This window comes from Aethalodelphis obliquidens, unplaced genomic scaffold (assembly GCF_003676395.1).
Source record: "Aethalodelphis obliquidens isolate GAN/ISIS:26980383/991018 unplaced genomic scaffold, ASM367639v1 scaffold5, whole genome shotgun sequence".
In the NCBI taxonomy this organism is placed as follows: Eukaryota; Metazoa; Chordata; class Mammalia; order Artiodactyla; family Delphinidae; genus Aethalodelphis; species Aethalodelphis obliquidens.
Genome location: NW_020837949.1, coordinates 73,500,391 through 73,515,383, shown reverse-complemented (window position 1 = coordinate 73,515,383; position 14,993 = coordinate 73,500,391). Strand labels below are relative to the sequence as shown.

The following is a 14,993-nucleotide window of genomic DNA, read 5'->3' as shown; positions in this document are numbered from 1 at the left end:
TGATGACAGGGGAGGCAATAGACAATTCTCACGCACTGATACTGGGAAGGTAAACTTGGCATGATGTTTCAAAGGCTTAAGAAGGTACAGTCTCTGACCTAGCAATTCTACATCTGGAAGTTTATCCTGAAGAAATAAAGAAAAATATGTGCAACATGGATGTAAATGCAAAGCTGTTTACTACAGTATTATTATTGAGAGCCAAAAATAAAAACCACCTAAATAGCAGTGATAATAACAACAGGCAGTCTTATAACATATTGGGTTAAACTGAATGGACAATTCCTTTATTAACACAGAGGATATTTGAGTAAAACGAAACACATCCACATGCAAAGTACATAGCCAAACATGAGAGAGGGGGAAGGAAGAAAGGGAAAGGGTTGGGGGAGAGTGGGTGATAGTCCCTAATGCCAAGGATGTGCATCCAATCTAGAGCAGTAGAATGAGGTTAACAGGCTAATGCCACGGCTGCCGAAAGGAGAATTTGAGTAGAGACCCAAACATCGGAGACTGAAGTTTAAATTGCCCACATGGCAACACAACATTTCTGTTCTCTGCCTCTTATACTCCCTGAGCAAGGCAGGGAGTTAGAACTGAGATGCTGACATAAAGCCAAGATCCTCAGAGTATTACACAGTCCAATAAAAGGTTCTAGAAAAACTCTACCCACCAGTTCAGAGAAGCAAGAGGAAAGCGTGAAACATCTTGGGGCTTTGGATAGGAAAAAAGTCCTCTAAAAGAAATCAAAATCTCAGGCCTAAGCCATGTGAAGCTATGGCATCCAAAATGACCTTGCCACTATGATCGGTAAATCCCAGACTGAGTAACTAACCACAAAATTAATCCTGAACTCACAAAACCTGTAGAAACCTGGAGGCAACAAGGAGAAAAACATGTAGGGACATCTGCTCAGTGTAGAACACACAGAATTCCTCCAGAAAAAAAAAGCCAACCTGAAGATAACCTTTAAAAATAAACATACAAAAAACAAGTTCAAATTAAAAAAAAAAAACAGTCTCAAAGGAACAGAACCACCTAAATAAGACTATTAATGAGATAGAAGAATAAAAACCATAATGAAGACATGTCATTATAAAACTGATTTTTAAAGAACCAAAAAAAACTTTGGTAAACTGAGATACAGTAACTGAAATTAAACTTATGAAATGGGTATGTATTAATAAAAGTGTTTAGGGGTAAAGATGACTGACATCTGCAACTTCCTTTGAAAGCGTAATTGGAGAGTCTTACATAGGTGGAAAAAAATATGTACAGTATCTAGGTGTGGGTGGTATACTAGATCCTTGGGAGATAATGGACAAGGATGGATGTTTTTTATTTGTTTGTTTTATTTATTTTTTATTGAAGTATGGCTGATTTACAATGTTGTGTTAATTTCTGCTGTACAGCAAAGTGACTCAGTTATATATATGTATGCATGTATATATATATATATATATACACATTCTTTTTTATATTCTTTTCCATTATGGTTTATTTCAGGATATTGAATATAGTTCCCTGTGCTATACAGTAGGACCTTGTTGTTTAAGGATGGATGTGTTTTAAACCCATGTAGAAAACAAGAAGGACAACACCAAACTATAAAATGGAAAGCTAAACAAATGATTGCTAAAATCTTCCTAGCGTCATACCTTGAACACAGAAGACACCCCATAAAACAAGAATGAATGAATGAAGCTTACCTCTTCAAGTCCCTTTAAATCTCAAAATCATAAATCTTATAAAATACCTGTTTTTTATGGAAATCCTTTAGGGCTGTTTCGTAGCCTTCCTCTAGCCTACTGAAGGCTATTCCTACATCTGTAGTCCACCAGATTTGTGAGCTAGTTAGTGCGACTTGAGCCGGGAAATCAAAAATCCACAGTTCCCTGGGTTTGTCCTCATAGGCTGCGATGGCTTCTGTGATAGAACGTCGCACTGTCTCTTTCATGGTCTGTTCCAGCTGCAGAAGCCACGTTTCCACCTTTTGAAGCAAATGGAAGTGTTGTAACACAGGCTTAACTATGGAAAAGGGATTATTCCATCCTCTCATGGCCTTGAAGGCTACACAGTTATACGTATAACGAGCCAGTGAACTCCTGATTAATGAAGTCCTTCCTACATGAACCTGGATTCTACTGGGATACTGCTCATCTTATTTCACCTACCAGCTGGCTGATAAAATTCCACATCCTAAACAGACAAGGTGTTCTCCATTATTCATTTTTCAGATTTGAAGACCTGATGGTTCTAGACCAAGATCCCCTCTGATAACACACAGTGTTTTGAGAAACCAAGCATCACAGCCAATATGCTAAAGTAAAATTCTAGAGGTTTGGAAATAATAGGAAATTGATTTTTTAAACCGAAGTACAGTTGATTTACAATGTTGTGTTAGTTTTAGGTATACAGCAAAGGGATTCAGTTATATTCTTTTTCAGAATTTTTTCCATTATGGGTTATTACAAGATATTGAATATAGTTCCCTGTGCTATACAGTAGGTCCTTGTTGTTTATTTGTTTTATATATAGCAGTGTGTATCCATTACTCCCAAACTCCTAATTTATCCCTCTGCCCCCTTTCCCCTTTGGTAACTATAAATTTGCTTTCTATGTCTGTGAGTCTAGGAAACTGATTTTTTAAATGTATCTTTTGATAATTTTTAAATCTACTAAAGATTCTACCCTCAAATCTACATAGTTCCTAGTCTTAAGCCAAAGTGTTTTCAGCAAGTATCTTAATTATATTCCCTACTGGCTCTCATCCTCACACTTGTCATAAATTACACAGCAAGAGAGTATGAGAGGACAACTGCCGACTTGTGAAAATCTTTTTTTAAAAAATTCATTTGAAGTTTATTTTGCTCCCACAAATATATTTCAGCCAGTTTTCCATCCTATTCAAATATGCTTTGTTATATTTATCCATATATCTGTTCCTTCAGGATGATATTATATAACAAAAAGGATACCTATACCACTTGCAAATAATTGATCATATCAATAAAAAATAACTATAATAAATAAATTCCAAGGACTATATGAGATCCTGAAGATTATACAACTGATTTCTTTCCCCGCCTCTGTGAAGATGACACAGCATTCATTCCTACAACCTCTTTCTCTGGAGAACTGGGAAGGAGCGGTACGTGGTCAGTGAGCTGACAGCCTTCCCTATTGGAAGAAAAAGGGAAGAACCATCCCCAACATCCTAAAAGACTTCTCTCCTGGCTTCCTAGCTGGGCTTTGTTCAGATACCTGAGAGAGGGTGACCTAATCACTACTGTAGTCACTCCGCACAACTCTTAATGTCACCAAGCAGCAAGCTCTCTTAGTAAATTAGGGATCACTTGATCATATCCCAGATACCCTGGGATCCAGGTCCTTAGTATGGCCACCTGTTCTCGAGGACTCTCCAGTCCATCTGGGAAGACCGAACACACATACAAGGTGACACATCAACCCGTGTTCAGAGACTATGCCACCGACGGCAACTCAGCTCAATATAATTTGAGAACTAAGCCCTGATGAGGTGCTTGCTTGATCTCCCACTTCTTGGTCTTTCATCAGCTTCTGTCCCACCCTCTATAACAAGAATTATCACTTCCCATTATCACTAATTATGTGAATATCCATTTATTCAATAAGCTTAAGAGGTCCCCCAGGACAGGTGCCATGTCTTATTCTTTTCTGGATCTCCAAAAGCCAAACCCAGCAGCTGGTACATAGTAGGTATTCAATAAACACCTGTCGAATAAAACGCAAAGAGCCGAAACAGGGAGGAACCAATCATAAAAGTGTGGGGGGAAGGGGGGGGAAGACCTAAAGGAAAAGCATCTTTTTATAAAACAGGCAATTAGAGGGTAAATGTGCTACATGCCCAGAAGTCTCTAGCATAAGTTGCTTATATAAAATAAGTTAGAGCACTGTGAAAACTTTCAGTACCACGGGTTCCTGCTAGTGACACCCACATCTATGGTTGGACTGTCCTTCTGGGCACTATGTCAGTCAGCTAGCAGTCTGCTGAGGGGAGGCAGACAGCAACACACTTTTGTCAAGATAGTTTATGGTGATTTTTTCTAATCATTGTAATAATATCCTAAAGAGCCCCAGAGATCACAAACATACTTTAATCAAAGTATTCCACCATCTGCTTCCCCTGCATTTGGCAGGATTTTTCTGGTACAATATTAAAAAGCAACAGAGAGGAATAAAGGAAACCCTTGTAAAAAAATAAAAGGGTGCCATCACATTTCTGCAAGGGACCCTTTAAGGAACCCCCTGCCTCAACCTAAACTGTTCTGCAATAGAGGCTACTGTCTCAGTTACCCTGTGGGTTAACTCAACCTATATAAGCATTGTCGTAAAAAGATGCAACTCCTCTAAATCATCTGAAAACACCAAGAGCTGCTTCGTAAATCGTTAAGAGCCATTCTTATAGACAACTGTTAAGAATGTGTTTGAGGTGTCTGGCTGTGGGAGAAGAGAGGATGTTAACTGTCTGTGCACACGGTAATTAGTGTACATGACATCAGCTTAGCGGACTCAATCAACTTTATTTACGAGCAGCCATTTACAACACCCATGTCAGAATCCTGAACCACAGCCTCTTAAAACGTGCTTCATTGCAAGGTGCTGCTTCACCCTAACCCTTCCCTGTACGCTGAGCAGGGGTGAAAACAATATGCTCTGTAGGAGACTCAGTCACTGGGTGGCATTTGCTACTAATTCTGGGGTTTACTCGTTCAGTCTGTGACAGTCCCTCCCGTCTGGCTCAACTGTGAGCAAGTGTGAGCTCCTGCAGGGTGCTGAAGCCTGATGATCAGAGTGGGAAGCATGGCAGAGGAGCCCTCTGTCACACCAGACACAGGTAAACGGGAATCTCTGAGCACAAAACTAACCAGAGCCTCATTTGACATGAGTTGATTTTTTCTTGGTCAACTTTTAAAAATTATTCCCCCAATACTTCTCTGGCATAGAGAACCTCATAAGCAAATCTTACATGGCCTATGCAGTCACACTCCGCTGGGAATGGGACGTATTCCTTTTCTTTGCTGTACATTCCAACGGCCCTGTGCGCGGAAACATCCTGATTGCCTTCAAACTGCAGATCTACAATGCTGTCAAAGAGTTTGGAAAGGTGGTGTGTAACCTAAGACAAGATAATAAGAAGAGATAAGAGCATTTCTTACTGCATATATATTCTGGTAATCTGCAGATGTGGCTAAATGAATTCACAAAACTGTCTTTATATTGTTACAGAGATGCCTAAAAATGTTTTTCTTCCAAATAAAAATCACTTCTTCAATTCCAGAGTTTGAAATGACCCAGATGGAGAAGTGGCCAGGCACTCTGATCACATCAACAGGTGTTGGGAGGTGAATACTTACCCTGCTAGGTTATCTATTTTCTCCTTAAAGGCTGGAGACTTACCAACTTCTCTATCGGTACCATATTCCTGTAGCAATCATGCTGCTGGGAATTTTGTGGCCAGGTTATTAAAATTCAGACATGGTATTTTACTTACACCATAAAAGACCTTATATTGTTTAAAAAAAAAAGCTGTGTTAAAATATGTGAAACAAAAATGTAAATTAGATACAGTCTTATTCTTGGGTCAGGTCCTATGTTATTGTGCACTTGCTTTGCTATCTACATGAGCCCCAGAGCATATCTGTTACATCAGAAAGGTGAATGGGATTCCCCCATTTTCACTGATAAAGAAATTGAAGGTAAAGTATTAGGTGACTTCATCAAGTTGACACTGCTAAGAATAAGCGGCAGTTAGATCTTAAACCTCCAAGTCCAAGCCACATCTACAAAGTTCAAACTCTTCGAGCATCATAACCTTTTACATCCTAAGTTGTGGGATCTCCGAAAGAACCCCCAGTAAATAGCATACTGAACCCTGTGCAGGTTCTGGACTCCTTGAAAAACAAAACCAAGTTAAAAAGACAAAGAGCAGCACTTGTTCTGCTAGAGGCCAGTTCAGAGATGAAAGCCCAACTGGCCTCCAAACAGAACACAAGAATCAGTAAGACTTATCCATCTGGGCATATCAGCACAGACCGGGACCGGCCTCTCCATCCAGCAGGACTGGCAAGGAGGAAAGGAGAGGAAGACGCGTGTTCTGCAGGCTATCAGTAAGGGAAGCCGCTCTACCTGCCCCTGGGGTGGACTGAATAAAGGGCAGAGTGAACCACAGGAGGTATCAGGAAAGGGAACAAGTGCATCCACCTTACACTTGGCAAAATTACTGTAAAACCTGAGAAGTGGGAAACAGTTTGGTGATTCCTCAAAAAGTTAACTATAAACTTGTCATAGGACCCAGTAATTCCACTCCTAGATATATACCCCAAATTACTGAAAACATGTACTCAAATACTTGTACAAAAGTTCAGAGCAGTATTATTCACAGCAGCCAAAAGGTGGAACCAACCCAAATGTCCACTGATGGATGAATGGACACATTGTGCACTGTGGCATATCCATACAATGGAATATTGTTCAACCATCAAAAGGAAGGAAGTACTGGTACACTCTACAACATGGATGAACCCTGAACACATCATGCTATGTGAAAGAAGTCAGTCACAAAAGATCATATAGCGTATGATTCCATGTACATGAAACGGCCAGAATAGGTAAATCCACAGAAACAGAAAGCAGACTGATGGCTACTAGGAGACAGGGGGACGGGGGAATGCACGATGACTTCTTCATGGGCACGAGGTTTTACTGTGGGGTGATGAAAATATTTAGGAACTAGACAGAAGTGATGGATGCACAACATTGTGAACAGACAAAATGCCAATGAATCATACACTTTAAAATGGCTCATTTTATGTTACCTGAATTTCACCTCAGTAAAAAAAAAAATAATAATAAAAGGTACTGACATTTCCTAGCACATAGCATTAAAGCCATCTCTGCAATGAGTGTTTCTTGAAACACAGTTTAACTGGACTTGATAACTATACCAATAGCAGCTTCTACAAACAACAGCAACCTGCCTAAATTTCCCATGTGAAAAGACCAGTACCAATATTGGTAAGGAACTCCTTAAGGGTGATTTAATCTTTGAAGCTTTTAGCCTTAACCTTTTTGCTGTATTCACAGTTTTAGTACTGAAGAAAAGCACGGCAAGGAATCTTCCGAGTTTAAAATAGATGAGTTTTTGAGTCTCTCACTTTCAGTGTAGACAGAGTGGTAGCTGATGATCACTGCTTGGGTTACCACAGTCTCCCACATCCCAGTACATAACCCACAGGACATTATACACAGCAAGTATCTCCAATCCTCTAACAACTCGCTGTCACAGCTGAAGTGGCCAGGAAGTGCACAGATGTTTAATGGCTTCTACTGTGTAATGGGCCTAGTCAGGTACAAATAATAGTCAGGTACAAAGCTGCGGGATAAATGAGACCTCGACCATCAGACATCCTCAAACATCATTGCTTTGGTGAGGAAAGCATTTCAAAAGAACTCTAGTCCTCTAGTCACTCAGTGGGTGACCAGGAAACGCAAACCCCACGGCTGGAGGTTCTCCCATGACTTATGCCTGGCATGTTGGAAGTTGGATATTTTCCTATTCTGCCTTCCATTTAGAGCTTCTGAGAGAACAGGACCATTTTTTTAAACTAACAAGGATACTGTTGACCTCAGACTTGTTCCATTTCTAATGATATCCCTTTGTACCTGCTAACTCAAAATTAAAATTCCTTTTTCCTAGTTTGGTCTTTGGAAAGACTTATGTTACAGTTTAAAAAACGAATGCCTCAGAGGTCCCCTCTTTGTACCACACTAAAGAAACAGAATGGATTTGAACACTTCAAATCATGAAATTCAATAATTTTGTTGTATCTTGAGTAGGTTTCTAAAAGGTTAGCAAAAAAAACTGAAATGCTGTTCCACTGGTTTACAGTAAATCAGGTGCATCAGCCCACGGGTGCGTAGACAGACAGGCAGCCCCTGCTTTGTACAGTAGTGCACGATCGTAAAAACCACCATGCAGCCTCCACGATCAATGGGCAAACTCACGACTGTGCTTTGGCCGCTAAAAATTTTCGTTAAAACATTAAAATCCCTCTCACTCTTGGTTATAAAAGTACAGAGAAATAAAAAGTGTAAACTAATACTTAGTACACTAACTTAAAATACTAAAAGAAAATTAAAAATTAAGTGTTTTACTTCTTATAGGAAAATTATCAAGAGTAGTTCGAACAGTGCTTGCCTCCTTCTTCTCATCTTGTAACTTAAAATACTGAGTGAGCACCTTCCCTATGCTTTGTGTAGTCGCCATATTCCTTTGGAAGTTTGGATTGGCTGCCAACCTTTCATCCTTTGAGGTCTCCATGTCCTGATATTTCTGAGAGTTTCTTTAATGTCAGGTTTTTTTTTTTTCCTGGTATCACTTGCTCTAGGACATCTTCATCCTTTCTGTCACAACCAGGGTTTACATTTATATCAATGAGTTCATTTTCACTACAATCCTCTGGCTGCATATCTAGAACCTCTCAAATGTTGTAGTGTCATTTCCACAGTCACCTTTCTCTTCCATAGCTACATCTATGATTCAAATTTCACATCTAGCATTATCAATTTTCACTACTTTGCTATACTATCAACTTCATTACTAATTCCCTCTTTTGAAGGTTTATTTTTGTAAACCGTCATGTGGGTTCTTCACTGGGGACAAGGCGGTAACACACTACGTTCTTTGCTGATTACGTCAGAATCAAACAACAAATGTGTGACAGCCGACCACAGACAGACTTTGAAAGGTGTGACGTAACTGGTCACGAGTCAAGATGTACATCTGTTACTGACATGGTGATTTTTGTGGACTGAGGAGGCAGCAATGAAGTTGGTGCCTCTCGAGATCACTCACAGTTAACACACCGTAGTATGTGAAACTTGAACCATGTTATTGGGGGAACAGAGTTAAACTGATCCTTGGTAACTGAAATTCGTATTTTTCAGGTCTGTGCACAGGGAGAGCTGCCTTTTTAAGAGCTGACATTTATCTACCTGTAAATAAAGTCAAAAATATTTACTCATCTAGGTAATTTTATAATTTAAAATGCAAACTAATACAGCAATCAGATCAGCAGTCTACCCTATGTTCACCTAGAAAAGAAAGGGAAGAAAAACGAAATCATATAGTTTCTACATATGCTTCTATGTATATCTTTGATATATTGCTATGTCCCAGTTTCCCTGTATGGCTACTATACGTTCACAAAGCTTACCCCTTGCTTTTTGCCTATATCTCATTTCATATTTGCCACATCTATGAAAGATGCTGCTGCTGATTAACTGAGATAAAATAGACACAAAGTCCTAATATCACTCCTGGCATGATGAACACCTCAGGATTCATTCATACATAGTCATTAACTCATTTATACATTATGATGGTAATACTCATGATAGTATTTGTGAGAAGATAAGTAATGTCCAAAATGTAGGCAGTCCTGTCTATTCTGAATATTATCCTCTAGAACAAGAGAAAAATGAGTCCTTTATTTCTACATGTACAAAAATTTAAGTCTGTCACAATGTTGAATCGTTTATTGTTGTGTTTTATATTTTTAATAATACTCAGTATAGGTGACAGTATAGGGAAATGGACATGCAACACTGTTGAAAGTCTAAATATGCAAAAACTTTCTAGAAGTTGGTTAAATCAGTTATAGCACTTTCATATAATGAAAACTTTTATCAACATTAAACATCATATTATAGAAGAACATTTCAATTTTGATTAAGTATATATGTTCTTACCTACACAAACACAGACATATAAAGAAAAACTATAACCACTCAAAACTAGCATCTAGTAGTATGTTATTCTGATCTTTAGTATTTTTATATTTTTCAAATTTTCAACAGTGAACATGCAATTATATAATTCAGAAAGACTAAATTTGTTATAAATTTTGTAAACCATTATAGCCAATCCTAGGTATTGGGTATTGCTTGGTTTGCTTTTACCAAAAATAAAATCATAGTATACATAATATTTTGCAATTTGATTTTTCACTAATTAATATAACTTGGACATACCTATATTATCAGTGCTGATTCTGTATTTCTTCCTTAACATTTTCTTCCTTAACATTTTTAGCATGTGTATGTAAATATATATAGATATGCTGACAATACAAACTCTTGAGTTTTTAAATAACCTTTTGAAAATTTAAATAGAAAAGTTAAAAAAATCACATGTAATAAATTTTAGCAAAGTGAACAAAACTCTTGTAACCACTGAGACAATTAAGAAACTAAATACACCTGAACCCCCCAAAAAATCCTCATGGCCCATGTCAGTCACTAGTTCCTCCTTTCAAAAATGGACATTACCTAATAAAGCCCATATATCACAAACCCACAGCTAACATCACTCTCAATGGTGAAAAGGTGAAAGCATTCCCTCTAAGATCAGGAACAAGACAAGGATGTCCACTGTTGCCACTTTTACTCAACACAGTTTTGGAAGTCTTAGCCAGGGAAATCAGAGAAGAAAAAGAAATAAAAGGAATCCAAATTGGAAAAGAAGTAAAACTGTAAGATGACAGGATACTATACAAAGAAAATCCTAAAGATGCTACCAGAAAACTACTAGAGCTCATCAATGAATTCAACAAGTCGCAGGATACGAAATCAATGGAATTTCCTGGCGGTCCAGTGGTTAGGACTCTGTGCTTTCACCGCCAAGGATGCAGGTTCCATACCTTGTTGGGGAACTGAGATCTTGCAAGCTGTGTGGCACGGCCAAAAAAACCCCAACAACAACAAAATTGATACACAGCAATCTCTTGAATTCTTATACACTAACAATGAAAGATCAGAAACATAAATTAAGGAAACAATCCCATTTACTGTCATATCAAAAAGAATAAAATACCTATGAATAAACCTACCTAAGGAGGCAAAACACTTGTACTACAAAACCTATAAGACACTAATGAAAGAAACCAAAGATGACACAACAAATGGAAAGATATACCATGCTTTTGGACTGGAAGAATCAACATTGTGAAAATGACTATACTACCCGAGGCATTCAACAGATTCAGTGCAATCCCCATCAAATTACCAATGGCAGGCTTCCCTGGTGGCACAGTGGTTGAGAATCTGCCTGCCAATGCAGGGGACACGGGTTCGAACTCTGGTCTGGGAAGATCCCACATGCTGCGGAGCGATTGGGCCCGTAAGCCACGATTACTGAGCCTGCACATCTGGAGCCTGTGCTCTGCAACAAGAGAGGCCACGACACTGAGGCCTGCGCACCACGATGAAGAGTGGCCCCCGCTTGCCACAACTAGAGAAAGCCCTCACACAGAAACAAAGACCCAACACAGCCATAAATTAGTTAATTAATAAAAAAAATTACCAATGGCATTTTTCACAGAACTAGAACAAAAAATTTCACAATTTGTATGGAAACACAAAAGACCCCGAATAGCCAAAGCAGGCTCCCTGACTTCAGACTATACTACAAAGCTACAGTAATCAAAACAGTATGGTATTGGCACAAAAATAGAAATAGAGATCAATGGAACAGGATAGAAAGCCCAGAAATAAACCCACGCACCTATGGTCAATTAATCTATGACAAAGGAGGCAGGAATATACAATGGAGAAAAGACAGTCTCTTCAATAAATGGTGTTGGGAAAACTGGACAGCTACCTGTAAAAGAATGAAATTAGAACATTCTCTAACACCACACACAAAAATAAACTCAAAATGGATCAAATACCTAAATGTAAGGCTGGGCACTATAAAACTCTGAGAAGAAAACGTAGGCAGAACACTCTCTGACATAAATCGCAGCAATATCTTTTTGGATCCACCTCCTACTGTAATGAAAATAAAAACAAAAATAAACGAATGGGATCTAATTAAACTTAAAGACTTGTGCACAGCAAAGGAAACCATAAACAAAACAAAAGGACAACCCACAGAATGGGAGAAAATATTTGCAAACGAAGTGACTGACAAGGGGTTAATCTCCAAAATATATAAACAGCTCATGCAGCTCTATGTCAAAAAAACCCAAACAACCCAACCAAAAAATGGGCGTATGACCTAAATAGACATTTCTCCAAAGACATACAGATGGCCAAGAGGCACATGAAAAACTGCTCAACGTCACTAATTATTAGAGAAATGCAAATCAAAACTACAATGAGGTATCACCTCACACTGGTTAGAATGGGCATCATCAAAAAAGTCTACAAACAAGAAATGCTGGAGAGGGTGTGGAGAAAAGGGAACCCTCCTACCCTGTTGGTGGGAATGTAAATTGGTACAACCACTAGGGAGAACAGTATGGCAGTACCTTAAAAAACTAAAAATAGAACTACCATATGATCCAGCAATCCCACTCCTGGGCATATACCTGGAGAAAACCATAATTCAAAAAATACATGCACCCCATTGTTCATTGAAGCTCTATTTACAACAGCCAAGACATGGAAGCAACCTAAATGTCCATCGACAGAGGAATTAATAAAGAATATGTGGTACAGATGTACAATGGAATAGTACTGAGCCATATAAAAAGAACCAAAATAATGTCATTTGCAGCAACACAGATGGACTTAGAGATTATCATACTAACTGAAGTAAATCAGACAGAGAAAGACAAATATCATATGATATCACTCATATGTGGAATCTAAATTTTTTCTTTTTAAAAAAGTTTTATTGAAGTATAGTTGGTTTACAATGTTGTGTTACTTTCTGCTGTACAGCACTGTGAATCAGTTATACAAATACATATGTCCACTCTTTTTTAGACACCTTTTCCATGTAGGTCATTACAGAGTATTCAGTAGAGTTCCCTGTACTATACAGTAGGTCCTTATTAGTTATCTATTTTATATATAGTAGTATGTATATGTCAATCCCAATCTCACAATTTATCCCTCCTCCCCTTTCCTCCCTGGTAACCATAAAATTGTTTTCTACATTTATAAGTGCAATCTAATTTTTAAAAAATGATAAAAACGAACTTATTTACAAAACAGAAACAGATGCACAGGTATTGAAATCATACCTATGGTTACCAAAGGGGAAACATTGTGGAGGAGGAGTAAATCAGGAACTTGGGAGTAACTTACAGACACTACTATATATAAAACAGGTAACCAACAAGGACCCACTGTATAGCACAGAGAAGTCTACTCAATATTCTGTAATAATCTATATGGGAAAAAACCTGAAAAAGAATGAATATATGTATAACTGAATCACTTTGCTGTACAGCTGAAACTAACACATTATAAATCAACTATACTCTAATAAATTTTTTTTAAAAAATGGATATTACCTTTACGTAAGGGGAGTCATACAATATGTATTCTTGCGTCTGCCTTCTATCATTCAACATCGTGTTAGTGAGGTTTATTCATGTTATTATGTATAGCACTAGTTTTCTTCTTCATTGCTATGTGGTACTCTGTTATATGAATATTACACGATGTATTTACGCATTCAACTGTTCAGGGACATTTGGATTACTTCCAGTTTGGGGGTGTTATGGATAATGTAGCTATGAAAATTCTTGTCACATATTTTGGTTCACCTATGTATACATTTCTGCTGGGTATACACTAAGAAGAGAAACTGCTGGATAATAATGTATTATTATATTCAAATTTAGAAGATATTGTCAAACAGGTTTCCTAAGTGGTTCCCATTGCTCCACATCCTTACCATTATTTAGTACTGTGAGTCTTTTTTTTTTTTTTTTTTTTTTGCGGTACGCAGGCCTCTCACTTTTGTGGCCTCTCCTGTTGCAGAGCACAGGCTCCGGACGCGCAGGCTCAGCGGCCATGGCTCACGGGCCCAGCCTCTCCGCGGCATGTGGGATCTTCCCGGACAGGGGCACGAACTCGTGTCCCCTGCATCGGCAGGCGGATTCTCAACCACTGCGCCACCAGGGAAGCCCAGTACTGTGAGGCTTTTTAATCTTAGGCTTTTGGTAGGTTTGATCTTGATAGCTCATCATGTGAATGTATGTGTTTTTCTAATGAAAAATCATGTCAGAGTTTGACAAAATATCTGTACAAATTGAAAAAAGAGGGGGAAATGAACACATTACTAGGCAGAGTATTTCAGCCTAGCGAAGATTCAGAAACACACCAACTCATGATATTTTCACCAGTTCTCTCACACTCACGAATGTCAAAACAATGCATAGCTAATGCGAAGGTATCTTCAGGAAGAAGAAAAACAAAACAAAAATAAAAAGAAAGAAAATAAAAAAAACTAGCTCCATGGATTAGTACTTGATATTTATCATTTTGGGGTTTTTTTTGAATTTCAGGTAAAATCTTTTATATTACATCAGTAGCACATAAAGTCCTTGATATTAATGACTGTATATTCTGTACTTAGACATGTCTATGTGAATATATAACGTGCATCAATTAGTTTTTGCAGTGTAACAAACCACCTCAAAATTTAGTGGCTTAAAAAAGCAACAATTTCAGAGTTCACAATTCTGTGTCGGGGCTTTTGGGTTCTTTCAGTTGGTCCCAGCTGGGCACCCTCACACCTCTGCAGTCCACTGGTGATCGGTGGCTTCTCCCATGTGTGTGACGGTTGTCCAGCTGGTGGCTTGGGTATGGGCGTGTGCTTCTCCTCATCCAGCAGGCTAGCCTTGGCTTATTCATGAGGAGGTGGCCATAGGTTTCCAAAGAGCAGCAAGAGGGCAAGCCGCAGTGTACAAATGCTTTTCAAGCCTCTTGCTAATGATACACTGGCCAAAACAAGTCACACAGGAAGCCAAATGGAGAAATAAGCTCTACCCCTTGATGCAAATTGCAGCTTCACATTGAAATGGCATGGATGAAGGGAGAGGAAGAATTTGTGGCCATTTTTATATTCTATGCTAGCATTTTTCTTAGTTCTTTACATGTTTGCTTTACTGCTTGCTCAAAAATCAAAGATATAGTACCTACTGCTTTCCCCA

General features: G+C 38.5%; 1 protein-coding gene across 1 annotated transcript in view; it reads right to left on the bottom strand.

The window, feature by feature from the left end:
- The window catches only part of DNAH11 (dynein axonemal heavy chain 11), a 320,226-nt gene that overhangs the window by 205,800 nt on the left and 99,433 nt on the right, over nt 1–14,993 (bottom strand). Inside the window, 2 exon segments of the mRNA XM_027102655.1 lie at nt 1,757–1,990; nt 5,009–5,158. Coding sequence (XP_026958456.1) covers nt 1,757–1,990; nt 5,009–5,158 — 384 coding nt within the window.